The 14,001-nt window shown below is 48.3% G+C and overlaps 1 protein-coding gene across 2 annotated transcripts; it reads right to left on the bottom strand.

The window, feature by feature from the left end:
• Positions 1–5,100: 5,100 nt before the first annotated feature.
• On the bottom strand, positions 5,101–12,797 carry SLITRK2 (SLIT and NTRK like family member 2). Of its 2 annotated transcripts, none has more exons than XM_056130192.1 (3): positions 12,625–12,797; positions 9,027–9,203; positions 5,101–8,525 (listed from the first exon to the last, which is right to left on the bottom strand). In XM_056130192.1, exon 3 carries the CDS (start codon positions 8,481–8,483, stop codon positions 5,946–5,948), a length of 2,538 nt encoding a protein of 845 aa, XP_055986167.1. In that variant the 5' UTR covers positions 8,484–8,525; positions 9,027–9,203; positions 12,625–12,797; the 3' UTR covers positions 5,101–5,945. The 2 variants fall into 2 exon arrangements, with proteins under 2 accessions (XP_055986167.1, XP_055986166.1); XM_056130191.1 differs by having other exon boundaries at positions 9,027–9,080.
• Between the last annotated feature and the right edge of the window lie 1,204 nt (positions 12,798–14,001).

Below are 14,001 nucleotides of genomic sequence, written 5' to 3'. Positions count from 1 at the left end.
CCCCATTACCATTCTCCCAGGCTTCCTAGCAGTTCTTGGTATCCAGGGACCACTCATATCTATAATTGATCTGTCAAGTGCAGGACCAAGGGTTCAGTGCTCAGACCCAGTGGTGCTGGGGACCACCAAGGCCACAGCCAATGGTGTTAGAATGCAGCATTGGGGCTACCATTGGTGGTATTTGGGATCCATGTGGTGCTGAGGATCCAACTTGGTCCCCTGTGCATGCAAAGCATGTATTTTAGTCCCTTGCCAACTCTCATTTTTAAACAAAGCATTTTCAAATGAGGTTACTGCAGTTGTTTTGTACCCATGGAGGTTGCAGAAATAAAAAATATATGTTGTCCATATAGCTGATTAATTTCAAATAATGATGATTTGCTTTAAGTCTTCATTCAAGTCAATTTTAGGAATCTCAAATACTTTATTATTTAAGTACATGTAAATCAAATATATTTGGCGGAAATATTCTGATTTTTAAATAATTGCAAGTAACTAGTCAGTTTGCTATACTATCACCACAATTACAACAAAAGTTTCTCTCTCATAAATTGTTTCCACGTTAGTCTTTGTGATTATATTGATAACATCTCCATGAATCAATTAAGAAAATATACTTTCCTAGATCTGCATATCAATCTATCTCTTATTTTATAAAATGGGAAATTTAGATTTTGGCTAGAGAGATAGTATAGTGGCTAGGGCACTTGCTTTGCACACAGTAAACTCAGCTTTGATTCCTGCCACTGCATATAGTCACCATCCAACCCCACCAGAGTGATTCCTGAATGCAAAGCCAAGAGTAAGCCCTGAGCACTGCAGGATGTGACTCAAAAATCAAAGATTATTTTTAAAAGTCACTTCTTAGTATTATCATATTATAATGAAAATAGTTTGGTACTAAAATCACTTATAGTATTAGAATATCATAACAAAAATAGTTGGGTGTGGGTGGGTGGGTGTGGTGGTAGGGAAGTGGAAAGTCAGTACATTTTCAATCCCTACAGAGGCACATATTTATTTGAATTGCATTTGTTCTCTTTACTTAAATATATTTTCAGTCTGATACTAAAGGACATTTGTGGAAAAGTATTATTCCTAAAAACCTCATTTACCCTTACAAAGACTAGAAGACCTTGATTTGTAAACATTTGAACAGAATCTATCAAAGCAAAGATGATGGTTCCCGTAATGCTTTGTCATTAATTCTTCTTAAGATTCTAAAGAGTTCTTTTTAAAATCAATTGCTCATTGTAGTGACTATTTCTATGAACTGCAGCAGAAAATGACTGGAAATAACTTACCCAGCAAAACACGGTATTGTTTGATCATAATTCCACTATTTGATTTTGCCTATAAGTATCCCAAAATATGACTTTTATTTTTGCCACAATGTCACTGTACTTCAACAATGTACAGAAGTCTATTTACACGAGAATTGTTTTATTTGCCATTTATTCCAATAACTTGAGAACAATTATTTCCAACTAAATCTAACAGTATTTGTACAAGTACTTTCAAGCTAAAATACTGCTAAAAAATTCCAACACACATGCAATTCAATATGTTTACATAATAACATACATGTATTGTAAAACCTGTGACTCTAAGCACTTTATGGGATGTAAATACAGGACAGGAGTCACTCCACCCTCTAAAGGAACCACTGGTGAGCAGATAAGTTCCTGTGTTGAAATGAGTTGAAATGGGTTGGCTACTCAGACTGTTCAGGAATGCTACTGTGCCATCATCCCATCCCTTGATAGTTCAACTCACAAGAAACTAGAGCAGATTTTTCAAGTATAAACCCTTCGCAACCAAGAAACTGGTGGCACAAGTTGCATTGGCAACATACACTCTTATTATGTAGGTGGGCTCTGTTTTAAGCAAAGTTGATACTGAAAATTCAAACTTACAAAACAGAGAATGATTACTTGTATTATAAAATGGTTGTCTGCTGTATAAAAGGATTCACAAGTTTAGTCTAAATGGCAGCTCTCCTAATGCATTTAAAACACAATTTGATTTACAAAATGTCAATTTACACGTGACTTTTTGCACAGCCATTGTGAGAAACAAAGTACGCCTATATACAGTACTTAATTCTCTCTCTCAGGATTTAGGTGTCTTGTCATTGAGTTGACAAAAGAAGACACTTAAGTCAAAGTTTTATCTTGAGCCAATGATATAAAAGTGAATACTGCCTCTAAAACATGGAGGTTCCAGAAAACTTCCTTTTGTGATTTTGTATTTACAATCTTGGGATTCATCTTAGCAATGTCAATCTTTAGATAGTACAAGTATATAGCTATCTTCAGGCCATAATATTGGGTCTGGTTTTATTCTTCATAAACCTGTTTTACTTTATTTGGTGGATATTTTCCCTTTCTAACCGTGTAACTCTGAAGAGATCTTAACAGTGCTTACAAGTAAGATTCTCTTTTATTATTACTAACTTCCGGTCAGGGTGGAAGGCAGGTGGGGCACAGATCTTGTCAACTGCATCTCTGAACCTCCCTCAGCACATAGCATAGAGCGTGGCATCTAGGAAGCAAGCATTCAATAACTATACATCGAGTTAATGAATAAAGGAAGAAATGATTGGATCAAGAGAATTATCTGCAAGGCTTTCTTCACTCTGGCATCCAATCCAGGATGTTGCTGAAATATGTGTGATCAAAATGAATATTTCCAAAGCATGATAAATCATAGAAACTTTCTCTTATTTTCATAACTATTTTGTAAAAATTAAAAAAATCGAGCCCTTGATGACATGGAAATATTTAGAAAAATCAAATTACCTTAGAGGTCAGAGGACAAAGCAATGGAAATAATTTTCTTACTCACCAACTGCTGGAGGAAGCTAACAAGGCACACAGGTCAACCAAAGTCCAGAACCAATTTTGACTCTTGGCAATTGTGTCCGGATGGAGAAGTGGTAGTTTATAGTGTTTCCATACAGAGTGAGCCAGGAGTATATTCAAAAACAGGAAAGCAACTGATTAAGAGCTAAGAAAAGGGAATTGTCCCATGCCATTTGTAAGACCAGACATATAGATCTGATCCAGGCAGGGTCAACGAAGATGACATTCTATTGGCGGGAATAATTTCTCTGTGCTGAAGCTCAGGTCCATGAGAAGCTGCACGTGAATAATAAAAGTGAAATAGCAAAATGTAGCTGCAGGAGATAAAAATAAAAATCCTAAAATAAAGTTATATTTGAAAACATGTGAGGATACAGCAAACGCAATATAATCAGTCAGTGTGGATGCTAATAAGTTAGTAAAACTTAGAAGTGTTTGTTACTGCATTAGAAAATAAAGCTTCAAAATATATGGTGCATTGTGTTTTTAAATGAAATAGTCTGGTCCACAAGAAAGTGATTTCATTTTAGAATCCAATGAAAATAAACTTAGTATCATAAAAGTATGAGGCTCTAGAATTTAAACTGCAATTATTAAGCAAGACTTCTTGATTCTGAATTCTTCCAAAAGGTCTCTTTGAAAATCAGATAACTAAATAAATAGGACACTGCCTCTATCTAAGATTAATAAATTAGTTTAAAATCAATGGCATTTTATAGGAATGACTTTCAAGATACTAATAGCTGAAGTGGAATCAACTGTTTAATTCATAAAGTTTGGATGTAAAAACTATCTTGGTAGGATGTTTACTAATTAGAGTTAGTGATCACTTCCGAAAGTACCTATCCCTGTATTTTGTATTCATCATTGAACCAGATGAGTGCAGCTACAAATCCAGTTAGCGTAATGTTCTAGCTCCTCTTCTGTGAAATGTATTTTTTTGTGTTAGCTTTTTGTAGACCATTTCAGCCCATAATTTTCAATTCTGAACTAATGGATTCAAAATATGAATTGTCTCTAATCAAAAACTGAAAATATTAACTTGTCTCTGTAGATATTCGGTGATGTTAGGTTGTTAAGGGCATTTTTTTTACCTGAATACCCTTTACAATTTTAGATGCAAAATTACCTTCCATTGTTTATAAAAAAATTTCACGCCAGCATTTATTAATCCAAATAATTTGTACTTAAATAATTTCTAATGGAAAGCCTATCACATGAATCATTTATAGTGACAGATAATATACTATTCGTCATTTTAAGCTATAAAAGTAAATTATCAGGATCCACTTCAATCTCCACATGATAAGAAAGGATTATTATGTGCAGTAACCTATTTATGAAAAGGAAACAGTGTGCTTCTTTCAGATGCCATCAATTGCTTTAATAAGGAATTGAAAAGCTGGACTACTTTATATGCAGATCACCATCCCAGTTGCATAAGGATTTACAATAGACAAAACAAAACTATTTTTTGTTGTAAAGAAGGGCTGTTTGTTTAAATCACACAATAATGTTTGCATCTAAAAGTTATTTACAGGCTAATTAATAAGGCTTCAGGAATATTACCTAGACTCGGTTAGTGAAAATAATTTTAATGTGAAGACCAAAAGAAAGGCTAGTCCGAGCTGACTAGGAAGAAATTCAAGTAATACATGCCTGACGAAGGCGGGGGAGAACTGATGTCTACTTTCTGGGTTTAGGTGCTAGAAAATGCATCTGGATATGCAAATCTTACAGGATTTGATAGCACCCCATTAATGCTTCAATAAACTCAAGAGGCAAACGCTGCTTTCTCTGAAAATGTGAAAATTGAGAAGGATTCTGAGTCTAACTTGAAATCCTAAAAGAAACTGAAAGTAATGTATACATTTGTCCTCTGCTGCTGTGAATTTGCAGGAGAATTTACTCGGGAAGTTTGAAGTTCACCTTTGAAGTCTTCCTTCAAGGTACCTAGTGGCTCGTAAGTCTTTATTTAATGAGGTGTGTGGCGGCCTCTACTGGTATGTGTTTATAGAAAATGTTTCAATAGGCAGAAAAAATATTAATTTCAATTAAAAAGTTAGAAATTCAGACTCTTTCATTTAAATATATAAAAATATCTAATTTAATGCAGGAAAAATATATTACAAGTTGTGTAATGTACTCTTAATTAGGAAAATAATCTAAAACACTGACCATGTTAGTTTAAAATAATGATTTACGGGGGGCATTAATTGTTCAATTCACTCTGATATTGGGTTAAATATATTTTATTAATGAACCACTAATCCCAACTGAGGTGCTTTATTACCTCTAGTCCACTGTTAAATCCCCTTAGTTGACTTAAATAAAATCACTGAGAACAAATCCAGAGGAAAGGAAATATTTTACAGTTAAATCTATAAAGTCCTAGAACTAGAATCATTTAACGATAGGCTGGTTTCTATAACTCAAGCAAACTGTATGTTGACTTAATATAGCTGACATTTTCAATCTATTTTACAGTGTTTTTAATTTCAAAAATACAACACATCAAAATATGTTCAATTTCTCAAAGCTAAAAGCAACATTTAAGTAATGTACTTAAAGTGCAAAGGCACTTTAACACGAAGAAGTGATGCCTAGTGGCTATACTTGGTAACCGAAGACAGAAATACCATATATCATTATTTACAAAAGAATGTATAGTCTCATCTACAAAATACACTCAGTATCCATTTTCATTGGAAAACTTTGCTGGCGCTTTCCTTATTCACCATAATCTCCTCTTTCCATTCCCAGGCTGAAAAATAAAAAGAAGAAAGATAACCTAAACAAAACCATAAACAAAATACACGGGAAAATGCAGGAAAGAAATGTAGAAACATTCATGTTCAGTGATGATTCCTAAGAAGAAAAGTGGTGGAAGGTGGGTGGAGGAAAACCAAGAGAAATAATTTAAAGGAAAACTTGAAAAAAGCAGTATCATTGCTTTACCCATCCCCCAGACACTGTCAAAGTCCCCCACTGACGCTGGGAAACAAACACAAAGGCAAGGCAGTGCTTCCAGCAGTTTGAAGCAGCATCCTTTGATGCCTTGGGGTTGTAAATGATTTCCCTTCACAGCTGACTGATTGCAGTTTGTTTTTCCAGAACTTCGAGGTAGTCTGGTTCTGATTGCGGCTTAGCTTGCAGTAAAGGGTGGTCTGGCTTTGACTGTCCCACAAAGCATTTTCTGGGAGTTCCATACAAAACGGTTTTATTGATTCTGTCTTGGTTTTGGCGTCGAGATTCGTAAGCAGGGGCGAACTGCCTTTTCGGTAGGGTGCAGAAGTTGTAGTGCATCAGTCCGGCACTGGGCAGTTCCTTGACTCGCTCTGCGATATTCTGATACAGCAGCTCCGGCTCTCTTGGTGTGCTCGACTTTTCCAGCAGCTCGGCAGCACTTATGGTGTAAGCCAAGGGGGCTGGCTCTTCCTTTTTCTCCTCCAGGTTGCCGTAGCTGAAATCTTGCAGGTTTCGGTAAAAGGCTACTGGGTCGCCATCCTTCTGCATGTAGATGGGGTTTTGGCACATCTGACCCACAGGTGGGGGGATGTAGTTGTAGACGTGGCCGTCTGTTTTATCCTGAGTCTCAGTATTGTAAGAGCCGTACTGTAATTGGAAGGAGCTGACATCTAAGTTGGTGGCACTCCTGGGAACACTTGGCACCCCCTTTCGGCGTTTCAGGACAAAGACAAACAGACCAGCCCCGAAACAGACAGATAAAATAAAGACCACCAGCAACCCTAAAATCAAGACCGAAAGTGGAACTTCAGTGTGGAGCTCAGGATAAGAACTGGGGGACACGCTCAGTGACCCTGGGGTGTCTGTATTATGATTCATGGACAAGATGGTGCCATCTGACAGGTTCGGGTTATCTGGGCAAATAGCCTCTCTTCCCAGAAACTTCAGTATCTCCCCGGCGTGCTTAGCAGGGGACTCACAGGTCACCTCATTGATGATGACAGGGGAATTGGCATGTTCTGTCCAGTCCTTCAGTCCCATGATGTCACAGGTGCAGTCCCAGGGGTTCTCTTGCAGATCTATCTGGATAAAAGCCGGGAGCTGATCCAGAACCCCTTTCACTGGCAGGTGAGAAAAATGGTTGTTTCTCAGATTCAGCCTGGTGAGGGCCGTGCCCCCAAATATGTTATCAGGTAAGGAGCGCAGCAGGTTGTTATTCAGAAACAGTAACTGTAGGTTAATCAAAGCGTCAAAGGTCAGTGGCTTAATCTCCTTAATGACATTATACTCTAAATAGAGATACTGCAAGCTCTGCAGTCCATCAAACATTGACGGATAGAGCACTTCGAGGTAATTGCCATTCAGATACAGTCTGCGTAAGCTGGTCAGGTTTGTGAAGGCACCTTCCTGGATGACTGCGATCCGGTTGTTTCCTAAGTGCAACAGATCCAAAGAACTGTATTCTAAGAGGTCGTTCTTGTAGACAGCTTGAAGATAGTTGCCGGTCAGGTAGAGTTTCTTTGGACTGGTAGGTTTGGGCTGCAGGTCGGAGATGTTGGTGAACTTCCTTTCTTGGCAGTTGACGTTCAGACCGTTGTCAGAGCTTTGGGAGGTGCAGACACAGCTGCTGGGGCAGGTGAGAGGCACGGGGGACTTGGTCTGGTACACCATGATGGGCCCAAAGCTCTGCCTGTCCTTTGACACGGTGACCCGGGGCGTTGGACGGTTTCTCATCTTGGGTGGCCGGCTGGCTTTCGGGGCTCGGGTCGGGTTGAGAGCAGGATTCAGAGTAGGGGACAGCCGTTGGACATGGGTGTCTGCGTGGCTGCCCCTCTGAGTGGAGTCCCCAGTACTTTTGCGAGGGCAGAGGTCTTGCCTGGTCAGTTGGGTCACATCTTTCCCGTGAAGTCGAAAGGGGGTCTCACACACGATCTCACCCACAAACACAGTTATGGTGTCCAGCCAGGCCTTGAGGGGCAGCAAGTCACAGGTACAATTCCAGGGGTTTTCCTCCAGCTGGATCTCCATGATGCCTCCTATGTGCTCCAGGACACCGGCGAAAGGCATGACTTTGAGCCTGTTCCCTCGCAGGTCTAAGTGGGTCAGCAGGACGAAGCGGAACACATTGCTGGGCAGTGAGAGCAGAAGGTTGTCGTTGAGGATGAGCACTTTAAGCTTATTCAGTTTGCTGAAGGCCCCTGCCTCGATGGCGCTGATGTAGTTGTAGTCGGCCTGGAGATACTCCAGGCTCTCCAGGCCCAGGAACGTGTCCTCCCTCAGGACCTCCAGCTTGTTATTGTTGAGATGCAGTCTCTTGAGGGTTTTCAGGCCGCTGAAAGCCCCTGTTCGGATCTCCTGCAGCCCGTTGTTGCCCAGGTGGAGGGTCACAGCGTTTGAGTAATTGACAAACTCATTGGGGTAGAGTCTGGTGAGGAGGTTTCCATTGAGGAAAAGCTGGTAGATGCGGTACTGGGGGGGTTGCAGCAGGCTGACAGTTGTAAATCCTTTGTTTTCACAGTTAATATTCAGGACGTTTTCTTTCTCCTCGCACAGACAGCGGATCTTGCAAATGTCTTTGGCAGTTTTGCGACTCTCTGTGTGTAAGATCCCGGCGACAGTTAACACACTGAGGAACCAGACGCCGCTCAGCATCTTTAGGCACGGGGGTGTCAGCTCAGGTACCGACAGGCAAACCTGAGGGGGGGGAGGGCGAGAGAGCAGCATGCAGGGGAGAAAGAGACAAGGAAGCCCCGATTAAAATGGCAAAGCGAGGGGGAGGCGTGGGAGGGAGGGACGAGGCGTGGAGTGGGCACACGGTGGCATGAAATCACTGTTTTTCCCAGCGGCTGCTTCGCCCCAGCCCACCCACACGCGCGTCCTGGTACACAGATGCTTGTACCGGATTTCCCCGCGGGCCGCTCCCAGCCGCGGAGTCATTAGGAGCCCGAGTTGTCCTACTAAAACCAGCCCATCTCTGGTTCCTGGGGGTGGGGGGATGGGGGGAATCCGGAAGAGATGGGCTCTCCCGTGCGTTTGGGGCTCACAGCATAAATCGCTTGACTTTTTTTTCCCCCAACTGCGCCAAACGGGAGTTGGGTGGGGAGGGGGCTGGGAAAATCGGGAAACTGACGCGGGGTGGGAGGGGAGGTTGGGAAAGCCAAGGAAAAGCTGGATGTCGGTTGGGGGGTTACTCACGCATCAGGAGAAGACAGGACCCCTCTCCGCGGCCGTCTTCCAGGAGTTTAGCATCTTTCGGAAGAGAAGGAGAACGGGGTAAAAAAAAATTCCGCTACGGTGGCGGGGGGCTAGGGCGGGGGTGCCCAGATTTCTCTCGACCGATCAGTCGGGGTTGGTGGTGGGGAGGTGGGGGCGCTTAAAGGAAAAAAGAAAAACAAAACAGAAAAAAAATCGCTGCCCGGCGCCCGAGGAACGCGGGGGAGAGGAGGAGGACTGCGAGAGAGAGCGGGACCCCGAGCCTACCCGGGACCGCGACGTCCGAGCCTGGGCGCGCTGGCAGGCGGGCGGCCGCAGCGGCAGTGCGCCGAGCAGTTTGAATTTGAGAGGCTTTGCAAGCTCCCCGGGACTGGGCTGGGGTGACGTCACGGGGGAGGGGACTAGCCGGGGATCGAGGGCGCGCGGTGGGGGAGGGAGGAGCCGAGGCGTCCCTGGCTGGCTACTGGCTTGGCCAAACCCGAATCCTGGCTGCGGCAGTGGCTTTGGGAACAGTCGCCGTCCCACCCGGCCGGCGGCGCGCCCGGGCTCCCCGAGAGAGGAGAGAGGGCTTCTCCAAGAGCCGCCTCGCTTAGGGACACCCCCTCCCTCCTCCCAATAAATAAATAAATAAATAAATAAATAAAACACCCGGGCTAGGACTCCGGTTCCTGGCCCTCGCGGCTGGCCGGTCCTAAGGGCTTTCAGGCTGAACTGCCAAGCAGAGTCGGGGGAAAGTGAGCCCCGGGACTGGGAGCCGCACTGGCGTGTCAGTGGAGGAGAGGAGCGGTTCCAGCGGGGGCGGTGTGTGTGTGTGAGTGAGGGGTGGGGATCTGCTTTAGCTACGGAATTACTTTCTGGGTGGTCACAGGCCAGGCCAGGAAACACTTGCCTGGTTCCTGCAAAAAGCCAGCGGATAAGCAGCCACGCAACCCCGCTCCCCCTAAGGGTTATACTTAGCCCGATGATGGGATTTCAGAGTGTGCGTCTTGCCTAACGGAAGGAGAGGTGTGGGTGTCTGAGAGGCAGCACTAGGCTGTGCCTGGGAGCGCAGGGAAGGGGGCCTTCGCCCACCAGGGCGTCAGGGTCAAGGCCATGAGGCCAGGAGGCTCGCACCTGCAGACCAAAGCAAAACAGAAAGGTGCCCAGTACTGCCAGGGGACTTCCATCCAGCTCTGTTAGAAGGTATGCCACTGGCATATGAACCTTCCTTTCCCTGTTGGCTAAAGGGATGGCATCTCTGGGCTCTCTCAGCTCCTCCCTGCCCCAAGGTTGGGATCAGATAAACTTGAACCACCTCCCCCTTGAGCAGAGGCTGGGCTTTTGTAGTACTGATCTCATTTTTCCTGAATAATATTAAGGTCTCCTGGACTCCGGAGTCTCATAGGAAGGAGGACACTTGCAGGACAGCCTGGAAGGGCCAAGGACTGTGTCTGGCTAGGTGGGAGACAAGATGAGCTGGCAGAGAGGGGCGAGTGAAACTGACCAAGAGATGTGCCTATTGAACCAAATGCTCCAGCCAGCTCCCTCACCTCTTTTGTCCCAGCCTGCTGCAGAAGGAGTTAACACGGGGTCCCACTGCTGCCTCAAATGTGGAACACCCATGACTGATTCAGTAAAGCAGGGTTCTGGGTACAGTTCTAAGGTCTGGCCTTAGAACTCTTTCCCCCATACAGACCCTGTCTTCCCCCCAAGGAGGGCTGGAAATGGATTCTTCACTCAAGTTCTAAAGTAACCTGTGGTTCTGGAAGTCTCCTCCAGAGTTTTTTCTCGAACTTTCTCCCCGCCCCCCCCCTTCTCCTTCCCTTGAAAGAGACATCCTGAGCCTGACCCCCATTCTCTTATTCTTGCTCCTTGCTTGTTCTTGGGCAAGAACCTTCCCTTTACTGGGTGTTGGTTGTGTGTGTGTGTGTGTGTGTGTGTGTAACAAAGAGCAACAGTGAGACAGAATTGTCTACAGAGGGGACAGGTAGCCCAGCCAAGGGCCCCTCACCCTCTCTCCAGTGCACCTGCATGCTGCCTGCAGAGTGATGGAACAGCAGTGCTGAAGCATTTTTTTTTCACAACGAAGGCCACTTGCTTCCACCTATTTGCCACTAGTTCGCATACCGAGTTGCTGGACAGATATGACTTATTCATGCAGTCATTCACTCACAAACATGTATGACTTCCGTGCCTACTTCCCTTAAGTGGCAACCCGCGCCACAGCCAAGACCACCGCAGTCACATCCGTTTTCTAGAAGAGCACACACCTCCACCAGGCAAAGTTCCCCCCCCCCCCAGCTTAAGTTCAAGACTCTGTACACCGCACAGGGGAAGCCTGGGCTTTGGAGCACTCAGAGCACGAACTAGCCCAGTCTTACATCTTACAGAGCCCGCGGGATGTTTGCCACGAATGCACTCTTTCACCCCAAAAATCAATTTTCAAGTGGAATGGCAAATATTCGTTTCCGTTCTCCAATACAGTCATTTCTCTCAAGACCTTCATGGCACCGCCTGCCTTCTGGAGAACACAGACTGTTTTGCTAGGAATTTCAGTGTGTGCGTGCGTGTGCGTGTGTGTGTGTGTGTGTGTGTGTGTGTGTGTGTGTGTGTGTTGGGGGCGAGGAGGGCGGCTTGAAATTCCTGGCACTGCCAGGGCGAAGATTTCCTTGCGGCGTCGAGCTAGCTTCGGGGAGCGACAAGAGGGGGTTCCCTAAAGGGAAATGTTGAACTCTCCACTTGGAGCCGCAGAGCGTGGCGCCTCTCCTCCTCCCAGTTCCACAGCCGCGACCCTCCACCCAGCCACCGGGCGCGAATACGCCCCGAGACCCCACTGCGCGCTCGGAGTAAGTTTCCTGCGGCCCCGCGTCTCGGGCGGCGCCGCTTGGAGCGCGGCGCGTTGGGGGAGTCGGCCGGGAAGGCAGCGGGAAGGTTCTGGGTGAGCCCGAGGGAGGCAGAGGCGGACGCTAAAATAAGGAAGGCGCTCCTGCAACGCTTCGGGGCGACGGAAGCGCACATCGGGGACTCTGTCGCCTCTCACCAGCATCGGGGATCGCGGGCGGCACCGCAGCTCTTCTCCACGCCGCACTCCCCCACTCCCGGCCACGACGGGGTTAAGAGTCCATCAGGCCAGAGGCTGGGGGGACACGGGTCTGGGGGACTCCGCGTGCCTAGCTCGGCCTCTTTCTCGCCCCGCACCCCCGAAGTTCCCAGCTCTACCCGGAGGGCTTCACCCGGGTTCCGGGGGGCTGTTCGGAGTGGGGTCGGGCACTGGGCATCAGACGCCACACGCCCCACGCGGGATGCCCGCGGCCGCAAGAGTCCCGGTGGGGGATTTCCCGAGGGCCCCGCGGGTCGCCCACGATAGTCACGGCCCAACGGGGCTGCGCGAAGCCCTGAGTCCGACCACGCCCGCGCGGACGGTCCAGAGCGTGGCACAGCGGGCAAGGGTGTATGTGTATGTGTGTGTGTGTGTCGGGGGCGCGCCGGCGATCGCGACCACCCGTCCCCCCTTCCAACCCTCCTCCGGTTTCCCACGCCCGTGCCCGGAGCAGCCTGGCCTGGGCGCCCCCCGCGGCCCTGAGCGCGGTTCCGAACTTACCCGGCGAGCGCGCCCGGCCGGCTGGTCCCCCGGAGGCGACCGCAGCATCCGCGGCGCGGGGAGGCGCGAGACCCGGCACCGCCTGACACCGCGCGGCCCGGGAGGGTGGGCGACGAGGCAACGCGGGCGGCGCCCCCGGGACGGCCCGATCCCACTGGAGCGGCTCTGCCGGCGGGCAGCGCCTCTGGCAGCGAGGAGCGAACCGAGGGGGGAGGAGGAAAGAAGAGCAGCGGGGGGAGGGGGAGGGGAGAGGGAGGGAGGGAGGGGGAGGAGGAGGAGGAGGAGGAGGAGGAAGAGGAGGAGGAGGAGGAGGAGGAGGAGGAGGAGGAGGAGGAGGAGGAGGAGGAGGTGGAGACAGGGCCTGCCGCCCCCCTCGCCCTCACTTATCAATCAGCCGACAGATCAGATGTCCCCGCCCGGCCCGCGGGAGGGCCACGCCAGCATCCCACACATCGGCCGCCGCTCCATCACCCAGCCCAGCTCCTTGGAGCGCGCCGCCAACTCTGCCCGGCCCGGCAGGCAGCTTCCGTGGCCAGCCGCGGCTCATAGTCCGGCAAGTGCAAGAAGGGTGTGGATGGGGGGGACCCCTTGGTGGGTTCCCACTGCCGAGCGAGGCGCTGGCTACGGGCGTGCAAGTAGCCCACCCGGCGCCTCCCCCGCCTCCCCCCGCCTCAGGCCTGTCTCCCAGAACTCCTAAGCGCCCAGTCGCGGGAGTTGGCATCGGGATATCAGGGACCTCCTATCGAGTGGGGGCGAACAGGGATTTCCATACCATGGAGTGAGTTCGACTTGGGCGAATGTGTTCTCCGGAGCTAGCCGCCTTCCGGCCTTGCTCTAATTGGATTCTTTTGATTCATCGCCACGTCGCCTGGCTCGACTAGGACAGCGTCTTGGCCCTCTTCGCGTCCCCCTTTCTCCTTTCTTGCGCCTCTATTAGTAGTCCAGGTGGTTGTGATGCTGTGAAAGGCAGGCGCTCGCTTGCAAGACGCCAGCGCCTTTGCAGAGGGAGGTGTGGGGTGCCTGGCGCCTGTCTGTCCCCTGAGTCTTGCCATTCCCCCAAGCACTTGGTTTCCCGGGGCCTTTCCTCCAGACCCCCAACCTGCTTTGGAGAAAGTTGTGATTTCCTAGGCTGAGGGCAGGGATAGGGAGTTGAGTTGCATCAAGACTTTCTTTGCTCTGCCTCAGAGGAGTGAGGCCTGAAAGCCAGCCCTCCACATCCCAGTCATTTTCAGGGCCCCCTTTCCACCGCCCCCCCCAGAGTCCCCAAACATCCATATACTTCTGAAGATCTCGGAGGGCCAGTGGAGAAAGGGAGGTGAGGGATGCTAACGTGGAGCCCAATTCCCTCCTGCTGATCTCCGTGGGTGGGGCTCTGTC

Source organism: Sorex fumeus, unplaced genomic scaffold, assembly GCF_029834395.1.
Source record: "Sorex fumeus unplaced genomic scaffold, SorFum_2.1 ptg000075l, whole genome shotgun sequence".
Lineage (NCBI taxonomy): Eukaryota > Metazoa > Chordata > Mammalia > Eulipotyphla > Soricidae > Sorex > Sorex fumeus.
The sequence above is the reverse complement of the archived record's forward strand: the minus strand, read 5'-3'. Positions and strand labels throughout refer to the sequence as shown.